We start from the raw sequence: 20212 nt of genomic DNA, 5'->3' as shown, positions 1-20212 counted from the left end.
CTATAATTTTTATGGTTAAAAATTTAGACATGCTCTACCATTGTCGTTAATTTTTTTTCTTTTTCTTTTTTAAGTTATTCATATAGTTTTTGTTATTATTATATTTATCTTATATTACATGAACATCATATATGTTAAGGTATATTAAAGTGGCATATAGCTTGGTCCCCTTGGAATTATTTCTTACTTTTGGCTTTGCTATTGACACTATCTCTATGGTTTTGTATTGAGGTCAGCATACATTTTTATATATATATATATATATATATATATCATTTTTTTAATAGATAGATATATAGTGAAGAAGGGAGAAGGTGGGTTCGAATCACATACATCGTTAAGGATGGCAACTGAATGGAATGAGGTCGAATTAGGAGTAGCGTCTCAATCTCCGCCTTGCCCCTTGTTTGAGATGATGAAAATCTATATGGAAAAAGTTTTTGGTTTGGAGGAAATTTCCTCCAATTCATTAGATGGCAGTTAAAAAGTTCATCTACATGTACTTTAAGTCATATAACTTGTTTAAATAATATACGCAAATAATTTTATAAATTGTTATGTAGTGGGTTAAAGAAGATCTCCAAAACTGGTTCGGAGAAAATCCTAGTTTAATTCACATGGGGTAGAAGTGGCCAGTTGGGTTTAGGAAGGGTATTTTTAAACTATTTTGCCATTCCAGAATATAATGCACCACAAAGTGTACCACTAACTCGAAATCCAAAACAAAACATTAAAACTTAAAAGTCCATAAAATCTCTTTATATAATTAAAGTTTTTTGTTAATGAATTCTCTAAAGGGTAATAATAAAGATGCATTTAATGTTTTATTAAATTATATTTTTATACAAATTTCAAAGAATAAAGTCAAATTGTGTACAAATATCCAAAAAACTGAACACACCAAAAATAAATTTATCCCCCCCCGGTAAGCTAACAAATTTTTTAGCATACTGTACCATAATTGAGCATTCATGACATTTATCAACCGACGTTTTATATGTCCTTGTCGTAACCCGGGAAAAAAGACTACGCAAGGGACACCAAAGGAATCAATGGGAAATGCAAACCCCAACAAACTAAATTATGTAATCATCAGGAAATTAAATGTGCGTAAATTGGCGAAGATTACAACAGCAAAATTGTCTCTTTTCCAGGCATTTCCACGATCCAACAATGGACTTCTTACACTATAAAAAGCCCCTCAGCTCAACCTTTTGCCTACAACCACAAGTTCACAACAAGATCTCTACTACTACTGCTGCTTCTTATAATCTTATTCAACGCTTTTATACTAGTCTCTCTATTTTTCAAAGTCCTTCTTAAAGAGAAACAATGGCTTCTTCTACTCTTAGAACCAGTTTTCTTCCACTTTTCCATTCTCAAGACCCCCTTTCTTTTCCAAGCTCAGTGAATTTAACCACTCCGGAATTGAAGGTCTCTCTCTCTCTCTCTCTCTCTCTCTCTCTCTCTCTCTCTCTCTCTCTCAGAGTACATAATTTTAACTCCTAAAAAAAGAGCAGTGTTTAAAGAAAGTTAAAGAAATGATATGTTTTCGCATAAGAGGTAGAGCATGTTTTAGAAGTCTAATATGTTTCAATTTTCAGTACAAAAGAGTGATAGCTGCTCAGGAAAACAATGCAAGTGAGGAAGTGAGAACCATGGTGAAAAGAGGCCACAAAACAAAGCAGAATGGAGGGATCACAAAGTACCTCAACTTCTCAGGAGAGAAACCCTCAACTCCAATTCTGGACACCATAAACTACCCTATTCACATGAAAAATCTATCCACTGAGGTAAATCATTTTGAAGTCACGATTCTTTTTGGTTCCTTTTAGAAAAACCAAATTTAAAAAGCAAGGAAAAGATTAATCATTACTGAAACCCAACGAGAAAATATTGTTTCACACTCGTTTAACATATTACTGATCAGTATACACACAATGTTCATATTTTTTAAGAATGTCCACGTTTAACACATGAGACTGGTGATGTGTGCGGATATTGATATTAGCAAGTGTTAGATAATTAATGACCTTTTTCCAGCTTTGATACTGAGGTTTGAGTAATTGTTATCTTATTAGGAACTTGAAGAGTTAGCCAATGAGCTTAGAGAAGAGATTGTTTACACGGTTTCGAGGACAGGAGGGCACCTAAGTTCAAGCCTTGGAGTGGCTGAGTTGACAGTCGCACTTCACCATGTTTTTGACTGTCCCGATGATAAGATTATTTGGGACGTGGGGCATCAGGTAATTCATTTGGTGTAGTACGTGTTTATTACACTCCCTTTTACACAACCGTACACTCTACACACGCAAAATTTGGACTTGGAGTCATTATTTTGAGTTCAAATTTCGTGTATGCATACAGGTAAAAGAGTGTGTAACAGCTTTTTTTTTTTTTTTTCGTCTTCACGCAGGCCCATATGTATATAATACCTCTCATACTTTTTTTTTTTTGCCGTCGTCGTTGTCATCATGCAGGCCCATCTGTATATAATACCTCTTGTACTTACATATTTTTTTTATAGGGTTAGAAGGAGGTGGGACTCAAGATTTTAAGCCAGTGGAGCCGAAGTATATAAAGAAAAAAAAAAAAAAACTGTAAATGGGTATCTATATAATATCAAAAAATTATAAATACACAGTATTATTGTTTAAAAATACATTAAGATACAATCATTTATCAAGAAAGACAAAAACAAAAAACAAAAAAAAATTAATACTAGGGGTCTGTTTGGATGGAACTTATTTTGTTGAAACTGAAAACTGAAAATAATGTAGCAAAATAATTTTTAAATGTGTGAATAGTGCTGTGGGACCCATTTTTAATGAAAAAGTTGATAAAAAATGGAGTTTGTGGGACCCGTGAACAGTGCACAAGTGCACTGTTCACAGCAGACCGGGACAACAGTTGCGGCTAGGGAGAATAAAAAAAAAAAAAAAAAAAAAAAAACACAAAAGAGGAAACGTAGACGGGCAAAACGCCCTATCCAAACTGCACCTAGGTTAGCTAGGATTTTTTTTTTTTTTTTTTGTTGAAATTAGAGCATTCACTGTGGTGTTGCTAAAAATTTTAGCTTTTAGCATATCAAAAAGCTACTTAATTTATTTTACCACCTCACTTTACAATACACGTAATATCAAATGTTCTATTTTTTTTATCACTTCATTTAAAATAATATAAAAAATAATTAAAATAATAAAGGAAGAGAGAAAATTTGAGTTTTTTAATTGAAAGAAGAGATATAATCTTAATAAAATATTTTATTTTATTTTATTTTTAACAATTTACTACAGTCAATTGGTATTTATAACAGTTTACTGTAGTTGCAAAAAATTTAGTTTTGGTTTCTCTAATAACATATGATTTTTTGATTCTTTGGTGGTAAAATATATATTTTTTTCTAAAATACAATCATTAGTGTGAATGTTTTTATTATTTTTGTTAAGTTTTTGGGTTAGATAGTTGTTATTTGGGTAAGACTAACTAGGCTTATTGAGGATAAAGAGGGGATCTATAGTTTTGGAAGGGAGAACCAACTACAAAAATTAAATATATAATAACTTTAAAAAAAAAAAAAAAATTGGACCAGGGCTTGGGCCCCCACCAGGGTTCGTCCTTGGTTAGAAGTAATAACCAATGTTTGAGCCACCTCATACTGCATATAAATCCATGTAGACAAAGTTGAAATTTAAGACCACCTATTCTAATATTATAATAAATAGGTTTTGTTAATATGTACCTTAAGACATTTGTTAATAAATTATTTTAAGAAAATTTTATTAAATTTTTATTGAAAATATTAAAAGTTTTCCTATAAAAAATTTTAGTTTTTTATTTTTTATTTTATTATAAAAAATTTCTTAACTCAATGTTTCAAGGCATTCGTTAACTTTTCCTATATAAATTTCCATTGTCCTTAGAACTGAAGCCATTCGAGAATCGTAAATTTAATAATTATTTTGACAGTTATTTATGGTCTAAGCACTGGATAGTATGTTAATTATCGCCTATTGTGGGGATTTGCAGGCCTACCCTCATAAAATTCTAACCGGCAGGAGATCAAGAATGCATACAATTCGACAGACTTGTGGACTCGCAGGTTTCCCAAAGAGGGAAGAGAGTGTATATGATGCCTTTGGTGCAGGCCATAGTTCTACTAGCATTTCAGCTGGCTTAGGTACAGCAAATTTTATGGTGTTTCCATTTTCTGAGTGTAGCATCAAGTTATAAAAAATCCTGTCCATAAAAAAGTGAAGCCTGTGTACTAAATTCTATAAATGGCATGGGTTAACACATCAATTAGCGGGATGGTCACTGTCAAATTTAATACTGCTTAATCTTAGTTTCAACTTGCAAGAAGACATATAGGTGGTGTTTAGCATAGCTACTTATAATAATTCGATTATTAACTTGTCAATGTAACAATGCTTTTCAGGAATGGCAGTTGGTAGAGACTTGCTAGGGAAAAAGAACCATGTAGTTTCAGTCATAGGCGATGGGGCCATGACAGCTGGACAGGCATATGAGGCAATGAACAATGCAGGTTATCTTGACACAAATCTTATCATAATTTTGAACGACAACGAGCAAGTCTCCTTGCCTACCGCCACTGTGGATGGTCCTGCTCCCCCTGTTGGAGCTCTAAGTAAAGCCTTAACAAGGCTGCAATCAAGTAGAAAGTTTCACCAGCTACGTGAAGTTGCAAAGGTAAAAACTTTTGGGCTTCATAGTGTCATAATTATCTCAAGCCTCATAAAATATAGGCTAGTATGTCTGAATCTCAAATAGTATGAAATTCGCAAACTATAAAATGGAGAATACATGTATCAAATGCGTAAGATAACTATTGCCTCTTACGAGCAGAAAAAATTTCTCATGAAAAAAAAAAAAAATCTTTGGGCCCTTGGAGTTCAAATGCCTGATATCCATTAACACAACTATGGTAAATATGATTATCCAAATTATGGGTATGGGATATGAAACCCATTTTGGAAGTGAAGTTGGCCCAAGCCCAACCATTTTGGCTGTTTGTAATTTAATTCTAGAGAAAAAATTTAGGTACAATTTCCTAGGTATTATAACTTAAGTTTCTTAATTAAATTCAATCATATAGTTGCATTAAACAATAAATTATATGATTGGATTTAATTCCTAGAAAGATAATATTGTTTATGTTGCGTTGGTCAATCTAAGCATATAGCTGAATTCAATTGAGAAATATAATGTAATACACATAACATAAGTATTGTCCTAAATGCTTAATTAAGTTCTCCAATGGAAGATGCACGCAATTCATTCCTCCTTTATCTTGAGCATTATTACAACAAGCTAATAACTTTTTTATCCAATTAATTAAAAAGGACATCACAAAGACGTTTGGAGAACAAGCACACGAAATTGCTGCTAAAGTTGATTCCTGCATAAGAGGGATGGTGGGTGGTGCTCGAGCAAGTTTGTTCGAAGAACTTGGACTATTCTATATTGGTCCAGTAGATGGCCACAAAGTGGAAGACCTTGTCTATATTTTGAAAAAAGTCAAGGACCTACCATCTCTAGGACCTGTGCTCATCCATGTTATCACTGAGAAAGGAAAAGGCTATGCTCCAGCTGAAGTTGCACCTGATAAAATGCATGGTACATATCATTCCTAAATCATACATTCAAAGTAATTTCCTTTTAAGATTTAAGGTAACTTGTAGATTTCAGGTAGTTCAACTATTAAAATTCCATTTTTCGAATTCCGTCCACACAAGAAAAATATGAAAATTAGTGTCTTAACACAATAATAATGACCATTTATCAAGGAGCTGAGGACATGAATTTCAAGTCCTATAGTATCTATTAAAAAAAATGTTTGCATTTGGTTTAATGGATTTTGATTTTATTTTTAGGTGTGGTAAAATTTGATCCCAAGTCAGGGAAACAGCAAAAATCAAAATCGAGTACTCAATCCTACACCAAGTACTTCGCAGAGTCATTGATTGCTGAAGCACAGAGAGATGATAGAATTGTAGCCATTCATGCTGCAATGGGAGGGGGTACTGGACTTAATTTATTCCAGAAGCAATTCCCAGATAGATGTTTTGATGTTGGGATAGCTGAGCAACATGCTGTTACCTTCGCTGCTGGCCTAGCTGCTGAAGGACTTAAGCCCTTTTGTGCTATCTACTCTTCTTTTCTACAAAGGGGTTATGATCAGGTCAATAAATCTATTTCTCAAATTTTTGCTTTTGGTTTTCTTTGGCCACAAAATTTTTATTCAAGTTCTCGCAAGATATTTTGGAAACATCAATTATTGAAATCTAGTTTGGTGTTGTCGCTGGTGATAATGCAGGTTGCTCATGATGTAGACCTACAAAGGCTTCCAGTGAGATTTGCTATAGACAGGGCTGGCCTTGTTGGTGCAGATGGTCCAACCCATTGTGGCGCCTTTGACACAACTTTCTTGGCTTGTTTACCTAACATGGTGGTCATGGCTCCTTCAAACGAAACCGAACTCATGCACATGGTGGCTACAGCTGCTGCCATTGATGACCGGCCTAGTTGCTTTAGATACCCAAGGGGAAGTGGCATTGGTTCCATTCTTCCACCAAATAACAAGGGGGCTCCTTTGGAGGTACTTAATTTTATCAGTCTCCTCAATGTTTTATCAATAAGTGTAATGACACAATAAATTTCACAATACTTGTTTATAACTACCAAGGTGGTAGATTGTAATTGGTGTACAATTATTTTTGTGTATGTTGTACTAACTCAAACTTTGGAACATAGGTTGGTAAGGGAGTTGTGCTAAGGGAGGGAAGAAGGGTGGCTATTTTGGGTTATGGGGCAATAGTACAAAGCTGTATTGCAGCAGCAGAGCTGCTTCAAGTTCTTGGCATCTCAATAACTGTGGCCAATGCACGATTCTGCAAGCCTCTAGATGGAGATTTGATCCGACGCCTAGCTCAAGAACATGAGTTCCTCATCACTGCTGAAGAGGGATCTGTCGGAGGATTTAGCTCTCATGTTTCCCACTTCTTGGGGCTGACTGGATTACTTGATGGAAATCTCAAGGTAACAATCTTATACTGTTTAATTGATCCATTAATAAATCCTTAGTTACATCACTCTACTTATCCAAAAACAACTGCTTACTGATCCTAATATGATTGGTGCATAATATAAATGATGTTTGTGGTAAACCTAAGGGAAAGCAGTATTGCTCCAATCGATCACAACCAACAAAGCATGTCAATAATAGTGGAAAAGTAATATGCTTTACATCACTCTCATCAATTATGTTAGAAACAATGAAGACAGAATTATTCTTGACAGGGGCATGGAAGACGCATCCAAACCCCTAAAATGGCTAATATTGATAAACCCTGCTATGTCAATAGTAATTTTTATTATTGAAACGATGATCACAAAGGACAAAGTCTCTAATTTTTTCTATGATTAATATTTTTATTTTTTTGGAGAAGTTTTCTTTGATTAACATATATGCTCTAGTTGTTGACTATTGAAAACACTAGTGGTAAAAAAAATTCATTTTTTATTTTTTCTGTGATTGTAGTGGAGGACAATGATGCTGCCTGATAGATATATTGACCACGGAGCTCAAACAAACCAAATGGAAGAAGCAGGGCTTAGTTCAAAGCATATTGCAGCTACTGTTTTATCACTGATAGGACACCAACGGATAGATAGCGTTCACTTTCTCAACATGTAGAGGAATTTCTTCCAGAGATTGCAAACTGCAAGAGTTGTAGCTTGTTTTGTGACTTTTACAGTTCCTTGGAAGTTGGCCTCAAAAGTGATAATTTTTTACTATGCGTACATATTTTACTAAATGTTCCCATTAAGCCCAAATTAATGAATTATATATTGACAAACCAGAGACAAGTGTCGTCATAGCCAGTTCCAAACAAAATAGGCTTCCCCGTTTAATGTACAAAAGAAAAATGGGCAACATGCATTAAGGTATTTAAAGATCATAATGGATCCAGCAAATTCACAAAAGTACGGGGCATTTAGACTTTTTTTTTTTTTTTTTAAACTTGAATGGATAAAGTTAAAATTTGGCGACAATTTTTATAGATTTGCTTTTGGAGACGATATGATGAAATTATTCTATAATCTATATTATATATTAAGGAGGAAGTTCAATCAAGAATCTAAATTAGATTCTAATTGCATTTCAATTGTGTGTCAAGTGTCCGTCTAATTACATTCTAATTTGATGCTAATTGACATCAATTTTAAATGCATTATAATTTTATGATAAGTGTTTTAATTATACTCTAATTTGTGTCAAATGTCTTTACAGGTAAAGTAGCCTCTCTCTCTCTCTCTCTCATCATTTCTACTTAATAAGCAATAAACTATATAAAGTATTACATAGAGGTATAATAAATTTGAATTTAGATCTTTTATATTTAGATACATGAATTGGTGTGTAAATAAATTGACATATAATTAGAATGTAATTGAAATGACATTTGGCATGAAATTGAAATGTACTTTAAATTGGTACAAACTTAGAGTGCAATTAAAATTTGTCAAATTGTGAGTTATGCCACTCCAGATCAAAACCAATTGGTGATAAGGAATACACACTACAATTTTTAATGACATTCAACATCGCACCCCGCAAGCCTATTTTTAGAGCCATTGTAAGGAGTCAAATTATGGTCCTCCAACAATTCCTCCCTCACAATGACACTCCCACGACTTGAACCCATGACCTTGACACTAATATCATTTGTTGGACCATAAGTTGTGTCACTCCACCTCAAAACTAATTGGTGATGAGGAACACACTCAAATTTTTTATAGCATTCAACATTGTGCCATACAAACTTATTTTTAGAGCGGTTGTAGGGAGTCAAATTGCGGTCCCCAACAAAATTTAATTTAATTTTCTTTTTGAATCAATCTAATTTATATTTTTTTATTGAATTTCTCTCAACTTCTACTTTATATACTATATAAGTTTATATATCTCAGATAGAAAAATATAGAAGACTAAATTAGAATTTATTGTAAATGTAATACTATGGATATCTATTTCTTATTAAAAAGAAACATTTCATATATATGTATAGAGTGTCACTTCTATGTAATATGTTGCAACTTGCAATTTATCATACGGCAGGAATAAATTTCATCTCTCTCCTTCTCTTAATTTATTAGTAAATTACCCATGCAATGCACGAAAAACGTTTTAATGTTTTATGTAAAATGGTTTTGGAGAATGATGTATTTGTATTATAGCATAATTGTTATAGAACATTATTAGTGATGAGTTCATCATAAAAATCAACAATTAAAAATTGCAAACACATATCCATTATAATTATTCAATTGAAATGTGAAATAAAATAAATAAAAAACAACTTTGGATGAATATTATAGAATAAAAGTTGATGTAAAATGTGTCATTCTTTTTCTCCTTAATTCTAAAACAAAATACACATCCCAAACATCTACAATAAATCACATCATTTAAAAAACCTACAAATCCACAACGTTCGACTATAACATCAAAATCACAATTGCCGTTGTCACTCAATATAAAATTGTTAGGTTCTAAGACTTTAAGAACTAAATGTCTTAGAATTTTAATTTGTAATGTGTTAGCAAACCATGATCAAAACTTAGAGTCTAGATTTAAGTTGCTCAAAGTGTGTTTATGTGTAAAGTTGGAATCGAGTGATTGCAAAATGTATTGGACTAAATCTACAAGGCTCGATCGATCGAAAATTAGACTCGATCAATCGAACCTCGTGCATATTGTTTTTTCTGCAGAATTTTCAACTCAGCTCAAGCCCATATGACGTGTGGGGTTTTATGTTTTGCTTCAAATATAAAAGGAAAAACCCTAACTACGTTTTAAAGTCTTTTGTTATGCTGTGTGTGTGAATCTTCTGTGAGATTTAGAGGTGTTTACCTTCATACACACTTAAGGTTATCAAGATTAAAATTGATGTCAAAAGCTTGGTGATCTCTTCAGTTGCTGTTTCAAGAGCTTAAAGAAAAAACACAAGTAATCACTTGGTTATTACTTGTGGTTGCTGTGGATCAAGGAAAGAAGTAGTCTGTGGACTCGGAGCTATACGTGGTCGTGATAGTAAGTTTTCTACACGAGGTAGTAATAGGATATTAGTGGTTTAAGTCTTATTGTACAAATTTCAATTCTTTCATAGTGGATATGTTTTATTTTAAGGATAGTTAGGTTAAATCCTTTTTAGATTTTTTACTGATTTGGTTTCTTTGGGTTACCATATCATTGTGTTATTTACTTTTCCGCATTATTTACATGATATGATTTGATTATGTTAACCTAGATCTGAATAATTTATCTAAGTAATCACTTGGTTAAATAACTAGATTAAACAACTTGTATTTTAAAGGGTCTAAAAACGTACAAAAATGCAAGCCTTGCTTCCTTGGTTGTAGCTAACTCATACGGGTTAGCATTAGGTGAAACAGCAATATGTTAAAGCTAAGCAAGTGTTGTTGAAAGATTGAAGGTAAATGAAGTCGTTTTTGGTCTATGTATATTTGACATAAGATGACATGAAGGACTTTGGTGGGTATATATAAAGGGGTAGAACTGCAAGAGGTGAAAATTGTGAATTAAAATGTAAAAAGTTTTATGTGTATGTGTGAAGGATGAAAAGTTTTGAAATATTGAACTAGAGGATAAAAAAAATAATAATAATAATTAATTAATTAGAAAAGTCTTGACATATTGAACCAAATAAAACAAAAAATCAATATTTAATTTGTTCTTATCTCCCACTTGAGAATATTTCAATTCTCTTTGCATAAAATGTGTCACTTGGCAAAATCTCATGTTTTCTCACATGAGGTATCTACTTATATATATATATGTTGGGTACGTTTTAAAATTATTAGGTGAATTTAAAACTTAAGCCCATGAACTTTGGTTGGAAAGCCCAAGCCCAAGCTCTAGAATATTCCTACCTGTGTGTGAGTTGCTGGCAGCAAACAAAATCCAAAATTTTCTTCTCTTTTCTTAGCAATAGGTCAGCCAGCACCCTCCCCATTTTGGCAAAAAGTACACACTAGTTGCGGCATCAATGGGAAACAAAAACCTCCCTTAATTTTGTCTTTCTCTTTTCACCCCTTTTCCCTTGATTCTTCCTTTTTAAGAGCCCTAAGACTATCAAAATCTATATATATGAGATTAGTTGAAAACAATCAAAATAGATATTACTTTGATACTTTTCTCCTCTATCTTTTACTAAAAACTTTCTCTTGAGCATTTGAGATAAGTTCAAACTCTGTTTGTGAGTGCACATTAACAGAGTTGTCGTTTTATCCTAAAGAGCGACCGCCTGAGTCATTTGCACCAATGGATTCATTCCAGTGGGGGCGAAATTGTTTCTTAAAAACAGCGGATTTAGTTCCGTGCACTGGCGATAAATTTTACTTAATCCTTAATTTTATACGCTTTTGCTCTTGTCAATTTTGTTTATAAATTAATCTGAGCATATCTTGTTTTATTGATATATTATTGATCTTAATTTGTAATTTAGTTAATCAATTTGAGCAATTTTCCACACTATATTTTTCCAACAATATATATATATATATATATATATATATATATACATACATACATATATTGATTAATTGATTTGATTAAAAAAAAGTACAAAAGGTATATCAAATAGGCAAACGACTACTTTTAAAAAAAATTATTCAGAAAAAAAAAAAATTTAAGTTCTAAATTGGATATATCAATTTATTTTTGATCAAAGTGGTTAGTTCAATTTATTCGTGGGTTCAAATTATATTGGCTGAAAAGTAAAGAACAAACGTAGAAGATTAGAATTGTTGAGCTTAATTTAGGTCTATATCTAATTAAACGAGACAAAAAGTTGGTCAGTATATGAAGCAACCAAACATAAACAGAACAGGTTCTCATGGCTCGGCCAAAATGAGAAGGATTCTTCCAAAAAACCTTACATTCGATGTAGTTATCCGAGGCTTCCGAGCCACAAATTAAAATATTGGCCTAAAAAGTTCTCCTCTGTGTTTTGTACGGCTTGACTTTAAACGAGGATGCTTGATTGACCAATGGTTTAAACAACCCCAGTCTTGTTTTGGAATGACGTTTGTGTTTACTATCCACCAAAACTGGAGTTGTAATTGTGTAGTTCAGAAACATCGCCCACTCCTCTCACATGGGTTTAATCTGTGGAGCCTACTCCCCCAAGAACCCAATCATTTTTTCTAAAATCTACGTGTCTTTGATGTACTCACCAACGAGACAAATACCTCGTACCCATCTCAACAGTAGAAATAAATCCTTCTTATGAAAGGAATAGTTATAGAAAAAATTTTATCCGAAATTAGAAAAAAGTTGTCAAAAAAGTTTGACAACTTACTCTTTTTTTTTTTTTTTTTTTTTTAATTCTCGATAATTTTTTTAAAAATAAATTGTTAATGTATGTGTAAGAACCAAGTACAAGAACTCTGGGCCTTAGATCCCTTGGGCTCACAATTTATTTGTAGTGGGTTTAAGGATTTCCTACAATGGGTCGTTCTCGGCAGAGAGACTCAAAGCAACAATCAGCTGAAAAGCTCTCTCTTTCACTCCTTTTCTCTCAATTTTTCTGAACCCCTTCTTCTCCCAACTTTCCTCTATTTATAGCCAAGGTTAGTGGGGAGACCATGATTATGTTCATCGTTAGTGCTATTGAAGGTCCAGTATTATCTGGTTAAAGTGGCTGTTTTAGGTGAGAGGGCGGTGCAGCATTTATGATCTTGGAACTTGGCTCCATTTTCACCGATTATGTTCGGCGACTCACGTTCCCGTGCATATCATGACCTTCCCGGGTATTGACTCATGCGCTCTACCGAGAAATGTTAACCGGTCAACCCCGGGAGCTTAATAACCAAAACTTGTTTTTGGCCCTAAGGCAGTTTTAAGAAGGGCATAAGGTAACGGGAACTATCTGTTGGGCCTGCGCCCAAGGCTGGTATGGGCTTGGGCCCGGGGCCTAGATGGGTCTGGGCCCAAGGTCTGTATGGGCTTTGGGAGCTCGGTGCCGTACAGTATGCACTAATTGGTTTTTTTTTTTTTAAATGTTAATGAGTGCTCTTAGAGCATTAATTAACAATCCATTTTAAGAAATTTTTTACATCACTTTAATGGAAAATGAAAAAAACTATTACAACATTAATTACTTTTTTTTTTCTTTTCCCATAAAAATTTTCTTTAATTAGATTGTTAACTAATACCTTAAGAACACTCGTTAGCATGACTTATTTTTTGACTGAATATGGGAGAAGGGTCGAGTAAATAATTTATCACCTACTCTATCATTTCCAAAACCAGTGAGTAACTCTAGGATCACACCATTTGTTACACCATCTTTTACAACTATCTTATATGAAAGTTTATGGTTCGCTGTTTGTCAATTACATATGGTCTAATCATTTTTTCTTTACTACTTACAATTTGTCACATTAAAATTATGAAAAAGTCTTGGTACAAATGAGTGTGGTTCTAAATTTTTTCCAAAACTAAGAGATATGAACCTCTCAATTTCCTCTTGCTTTTGCACATATTTAAACGCTGGACAAAGTTTAGGAGAATGGGACAATTTAGTACCTCGTTCTGATGAAGTGTGGACTATGGTCCCCCAAACTAGGGCGTGTGGATGTAAAGGTGCATGTTAATTGCTTCCTGAGATTACACATGAAGTCCATTTCCTAGGACAACATTAAAACATTGGATATATTTTAGGCCAAGTTAATATATAGATTTCGATTGGGTGTCTATATTTTCAGGTGATATTTATGTTAATTTGAGAAATCTAATTGCTAATTAAGATTTATAATTTATTCATGCTTGTTGAGATGATAGATTGTTATTGATGTGTAATAAAAATGTTTTTTTTTAATATATATAAATAAAATACTATTTTGGTCTCTAAATTTTGTCAAAAGTTTTTTTTTATTCCAAAACTTTAAAAAGGTTCTTTTTTCATCTCTAAAATTTGTAAATAATTTTTTTAATATTTTAAAAACAAAAATAGGGATAAAAAATAACTTTTTTTTTCAATAATTTAATGATAAAAAATAAACTTTTGGTAAAGTTTAAGGACATAAATAAAATATTTTTAATTGTTTAGAGACAAAAGATGAACTTTTTTTTAATAGTTTAAGAACGAAATATAAACTTTTTAAAATTTAAGAATGAAAACTAAATGTTTAGTAAAGTTTAAGGAGTAAAATAGTATTTTATCCTTTTTTTTTAGGAACAATAAATAAAAGTGATTTTAAATTGTTAATAATAACTCAGGCAAAAGTTACTACTTTACACTAACAACTATTCATAATATCATTTTCTTACTTACTAATAACTACTTATCATATATATAGTTGGTAAAACATTTAGTAGCTAATAACTACTAACTACTTATTAACTAATAACTACTTATTACACATATACATACATATATATATATATATATATATATATATATATATAGTTACTAATAACAACATTTTCAATGCAACAAACATAGCAAATCCGATGCTCGGTAGGTGGTACGATAGTAGGTGAACCAAATTCATTGTCCTTTCGCTTTCGCTTTCGCCATTCAATTAAAAAAATTCCTGCTCATCACACCAGTCACCATCTCTTTCGATTGAGACATTTTTGTTTTTGTTTTTGTTTTTATTATTATTATTATTATTTTTGTAAGCGAGGCTTGCCTAACCATATAAAATATATGCGCTTATTATAGTTTTACTCTAGGATTTAAGATGACAATTCTAATGAAGTTACTTAATTCTTACATTTAAATATATATATATATATATACTAATTATATTCAATATTTAATATTATGAATTTATCTATTTAAAATTCATTCTTCTGATGCTTTGATTTGAGATGCAAAGTCATTAACTAAAATTTTGTATTTAAGTTTTTTAATATATTATTTTCAATTGATAATATGAATATTAATCCCCTTAATATTTTTTGTTGCATGGGATCTTAGGTAGAATTTTATTAATTTTGATTTTAAAAATATTCTTTCTATAGAAGCAGCTATAATATGTATTGTTGATAAAATTTTGTACGCACATGCATCTTGAAAATAATCTATTTGTTTTGTATTATTTAGTTTGTAAGATTTTCCTTGTATTTGTAAAAAGAAAATTATAAAACTTTTTGTTTTGAAATTTAAACAATTAAACTAAATCTTCAATATGTTCACCTAAATATTTTGTTATATTTTGTTTATTGCTATTTGCTAATAACAAAATTTTCAAAAGATCTTGTTTTAAGATTCAATTAAATTTCTTTATTCCTTTTTTCAATTTGTCATATTCATATTAATATTTTATAGTAGCTACTTATAATTAAAAAATATTTACAATTAAAACAAACATCATCTACAATATAAAATAATAAAATGATAGGATAAAATAAATATTGATGCGTGGATATAACATGATTTATCAAAGTTACTCTAAGGACACGATTCGTAACGACCCGTAACAACATTGGGTTCGCCCGTAAAAAGGCCCAAACAATATCATTTGTAGAGCGTGGGTTTGAAAGGTTAGGCCTTAATCACCAGGCGGTGAGTCTTTCATGGTGTTCATACATGGTTAAGTCATTTTCGCCCTAGGAGTCTTTCTCCAGGAGGCGAGCTGGGAGGCTCTGGTTTTTGGCCATTTTTCCTAGCCTCTTCTATAAACTGCTTACTTTTCCTTTTATACTAGCCTGTATTTTTTACCCTTCGTCCACGTGTAGGATCGACATTCCAAGACTGATACTTGTCCCATCAGCCCATACTCAGAGTGGTTGGGAGTAGTTGTAAAAGTTGGAGAGTATGGCTCTGTTAGGTGCAGAGTATTGAATGGCAGTAAGGGCAGCTTTCCCTGGTCATTACACTTTCCAGCATATCCCTTTTTATTGGCACCGATATTTTAGATTTTTTCCAAAGCTGTTTCTATACCATTTTTGCCCTTTCTTCTCGTGAGACCTTAGTTATGCCGAGGAGTGAATCGTCCTCGGCTGTATCCCAAGGCTACTTCGTATTTGCATTGCTGAGCCTGGGCCATCACCTTCCTCGGCTTGGGCCTTTGGACCCCAACAAGTAAATGGGCCTGGCCCACGGATCATTGGGCCCCACAATAGCCCCTCAAAACCCGGCTGTCCAACCTCTTGGTTGGAGAGGAGGGTTTTGGTAATACCAAGCCTTTATTATAGCTCATTCAACTCAGCTTTTTATTAATATTGGCGTTTCTTTATCTGCCCAAGAAACGTACCGGTTTACGAGACATTCCTCTGAATTCATTAACAACGCGTTCCTGTCGTTTGGTTATCCAAAAACGCGCCTTTTAATGACTTACATTTACGAGACCATTTAATTTCGCTGGTTTATTGACGATGTGGGGAAGTGGAACGGGTACATTCTCGTTTACAGATCTTCTTGGAAATCTGGTCGGATTAAATACCGTCTGCTCCACCCTCCGTATAGGAAGGAGGGCAAGAGGATATTTCTTCTGTACAGAGACCCTTTCAATCCTTCTGAAGTCTGAAACCTTTAGCTTCCTCCAAAGCTTACTTTATTCACTAGTTGTATCCTAGCTCGTGATACACTCGAGATAAGAGTAAATAATGAAAGAACCATACCCCTCCCAGAAACTCCACATTCTTACAAAGCTTAAAATGGCTCGGTCAGGGTAAGGATGGCGGAGACTCAAAATCCTTTTTACCCTCCTCTCAGCCAAAATCCGAAGCAGGGGCTCGTCACGTCAAACATTCGGCGTGACTGAGCTGGGGTCACCCATTATCAGTACCAGCCGCTCTCTCATGAGCATAGCTAACATGGCACCAGCGTGTTAGGAGTCAGGACTGAGGCAGGGACTAAGTGCCCCTGCTTCTTCCTCTCTTCGTTCACTAGTGTCTCCTTTTGCCTCTCTTTCTTCTTCTTTCCACCACCAAATCCATCCTGGTGTTTTTCCTTCTCCCTCTTTTGCTCCTCTTTCTTTCTTTTCTTCTCCTCCCTCTTCTTCTCCTCCTTCTTTCTATTCATCTCCTTCTTTCTATTCATCTCCTCCATCTTCTTCTGAAGAAGGTCCTTCTCTTAATATGGGCGCTACTGGGGTAGAGTTTGGAAGGACTTTGGATTTTTTTTTATTGTTTTGGCAATCCACCTTTTGTATAGGCTTGTTTAAGCCCCTCTTTGTACGTTGTAATACATCTTTATATTAATAAAAATTGTTATTACTTTACTTCACATTTTCTATCTCTATATTTCCGAAATGATAACGCGGTGAATAGACGTACAATCCTGTAAATTCTTTTTATTTTCAAACTTTGACCGACGTCCAGGACCAAAATCTTAGTTAATAAAAAGATCTTGCTCTGTGTTTATAGAAACTATCCGACTTAATAATACTGAATCGAACAAGTAATACTTAGGGCTGAAACCCCTATGAGGTAGAAAAAGAAAGGACATTATGTTGAGCTTACTGAGTCGGCCTGGCACAATACCGCCGACCTTTAGAGCACAATACTTAGGGCCGTAGTCCCTTATCAAAGAAAAAGGCGCTATTATGAACTTACGAGTGCTATTCGGCACAATAATATAGCATTGAATTAATGACACCTAGAGTCAAAATATTTGTTGAGGAAAAGATATTATCATAACTTTAATAAAGTTGTTTGGCACAACAATGCCGACCTGTGAAAACAACACTTACCCCGAAACAGCCAAAATGGCAACTGAATGCTCGGTACGGTGTAGGAAGTAACCATCTGAAGACATACATCTCGCAAAATGAACAGCCCCTCCAGGTTGCTGCATAGTAGGGCGTTCCACCATCTTCTTAACACTTTTAATAACTTTAAATTTTTATGGTATTTGAGCCGAGGACTGAGTAACTTAGAACTTTTATCAAGTAGCCGACCTTATGAAACTCAGTTTTTCTTCCTAAACTCGGTTTTCCCCATAGGTTTGAGTCCGAGGACCATACAATACCTTGGTTCTGTCCAAAACTCAGTTTTCTCATCCAAGTAGTTGGTTTCCCCATAGGTTTGAGTCCAAGGACCATACAATACCTTGGTTCTGTCCAAAACTCAATTTTCTCATCCAAGTAGTTGGTTTCCCCATAGGTTTGAGTCCGAGGACCATACAATACCTTGGTTCTGTCCAAAACTCAATTTTCTCATCCAAGTAGTTGGTTTCCCCATAGGTTTGAGTCCGAGGACCATACAATACCTTGGTTCTGTCCAAAACTCAGTTTTCTCATCCAAGTAGTTGGTTTCCCCATAGGTTTGAGTCCGAGGACCATACAATACCTTGGTTCTGTCCCAAAACTCAGTTTTCTCATCCAAGTAGTTGGTTTCCCCATAGGTTTGAGTCCGAGGACCATACAATACCTTGGTTCTGTCCCAAACTCAGTTTTCTTATCCAAGTAGTTGGTTTCTCCATAGGTTTGAGTCCGAGGACCATACAATACCTTGGTTCTGTCCAAAACTCAGTTTTCTCGCGTGGGACCTTAGCTTTAGGGGAGTCAGCTCCTCGGCCAAGCCCCTAGAACCACCCATGCGAGTGACGCTACCAAGCGTAGCCCCTAATCAAGAATCATAGCCCCTAGCAGAACTTTACACTAGAACTCTATAACCAGTTGCTAGAAATGACAAAGGAACTCTCTCGACCTACCGCCTATGCCAACACACAAGCCTTTCCCACAGACGGCGCCAATTGTAAGGACACGATTCGTAACGACCCGTAACAACGTTGGGTTCGCCCGTAAAAAGGCTCAAACAATATCATTTGTAGAGCGTGGGTTTGAAAGGCTAGACCTTAGTCACCAGGCGGTGAGTCTTTCGTGGTGTTCATACATGGTTAAGTCATTTTCACCCTAGGAGTCTTTCTCCAGGAGGCGGGCTGGGAGGCTCTGGTTTTTGGCCATTTTTCCCAGCCTCTTCTATGAACTGCTTACTTTTCCTTTTATACTAGCCTGTATTTTTTACCCTTCGTCCATGTGTAGGATCGACATTCCAAGACTGATACTTGTCCCATCAGCCCATACTCAGAGTGGTTGGGGGTGGTTGTAAAAGTTGGAGAGTATGGCTCTGTCAGGTGCAGAGTATTGAATGGCAGTAAGGGCAGCTTTCCCTGGTCATTACACTTTCCAACATATCCCTTTTTATTGGCACCGATATTTTAGATTTTTTCCAAAGCTGTTTCTATACCATTTTTGCCCTTTCTTCTCGTGAGACCTTAGTTATGCCGAGAAGTGAATCGTCCTCGGCTGTGTCCCAAGGCTACTTCGTATTTGCATTGCCGAGCCTGGGCCATCACCTTCCTCGGCTTGGGCCTTTGGACCCCAACAAGTAAATGGGCCTGGCCCACGGATCATTGGGCCCCACAGTTACTATTGCAGGTTCAGTTACAAATTAAATTACCAATAGCTAGTGGCGGCTCCATGAATGTTTTTTGGGTGATTACTAAGAAATTTAAATTATAAAATTTTTTATAAAGAGATAACTTGAATTAATCAACATCACAAAAAAATACGAAAATACATGAAGTATTAAAAAAAAAAATCTACTCACAAAGAGAAAAAGAAAAAATTGACTAATAAGAGATAAAATGGAAACTGAGAATGCTGAGATGGAAGTAATAAAATAAAAGAACTGAAATGATAATAGAAAATAGAAATAAAAGCGGATGATATTGCTGCAACTGCGAGCTGAGTTGCTAAGGAGAGTAAAATTATTACGACTGCAAAGCCAAAAAAAGCACAACTACTAGCACTGCCAAGGAAAACTCATGACTACAATATTTTTCTTAAGTCTTTTTTTCAAGGAAAAATGAAATTATGGATTATTTTTATGTAATAAGTTGAAAGAGTTACAAATTTGAATGATTATTTTTATTTTTCTTTTTGAATAGGCTTTTTGTTGAATAATTTGTTCACTCATTGTTGTTTGGTCTAGTCTTGTTTTTGTTTGGGTTATTTTTGTTGTCATTTGGGCTTTTTGGTTTTTGTTATTTAAGAGGGTTTTTTTTGGGTTTAGGGTTTAAAGATTATGTTTGAGGGGACATAATTATTTTTGGAGTAAAAGTGATGTCAATATTGGACCAAAATTAGAATTACTAACCATTTTTCTCTTTCCACTTATTATATAAGATTTATTGTGAAATTATTG

At 34.0% G+C, this 20212-nt stretch overlaps 1 protein-coding gene across 1 annotated transcript; it reads left to right on the top strand.

The window, feature by feature from the left end:
• Positions 1–1237: 1237 nt before the first annotated feature.
• On the top strand, positions 1238–7815 carry LOC126715758 (probable 1-deoxy-D-xylulose-5-phosphate synthase 2, chloroplastic). Its single transcript, XM_050416534.1, has 10 exons — positions 1238–1434; positions 1605–1793; positions 2082–2246; positions 4030–4180; positions 4439–4710; positions 5364–5637; positions 5895–6202; positions 6338–6619; positions 6775–7059; positions 7562–7815. The coding sequence occupies exons 1-10, from the start codon at positions 1333–1335 to the stop codon at positions 7715–7717; spliced, it is 2184 nt and encodes a 727-aa protein (XP_050272491.1). The 5' UTR covers positions 1238–1332; the 3' UTR covers positions 7718–7815.
• Positions 7816–20212: the final 12397 nt, after the last annotated feature.

Source organism: Quercus robur, chromosome 2 (genome assembly GCF_932294415.1).
Source record: "Quercus robur chromosome 2, dhQueRobu3.1, whole genome shotgun sequence".
Taxonomy (NCBI): domain Eukaryota; kingdom Viridiplantae; phylum Streptophyta; class Magnoliopsida; order Fagales; family Fagaceae; genus Quercus; species Quercus robur.
This window is presented reverse-complemented; position numbering and strand designations above follow the sequence as displayed.

Coding starts and splice junctions, on each gene's coding strand:
- LOC126715758 (XM_050416534.1), top strand. CDS start 1,333: ATGGCTTCTTCTACTCTTAGAACCAGTTTTCTTCCACTTTTCCATTCT. Junction 6,203..6,337: donor TACAAAGGGGTTATGATCAG/GTCAATAAATCT, acceptor GTGATAATGCAG/GTTGCTCATGATGTAGACCT. Junction 7,060..7,561: donor TACTTGATGGAAATCTCAAG/GTAACAATCTTA, acceptor CTGTGATTGTAG/TGGAGGACAATGATGCTGCC.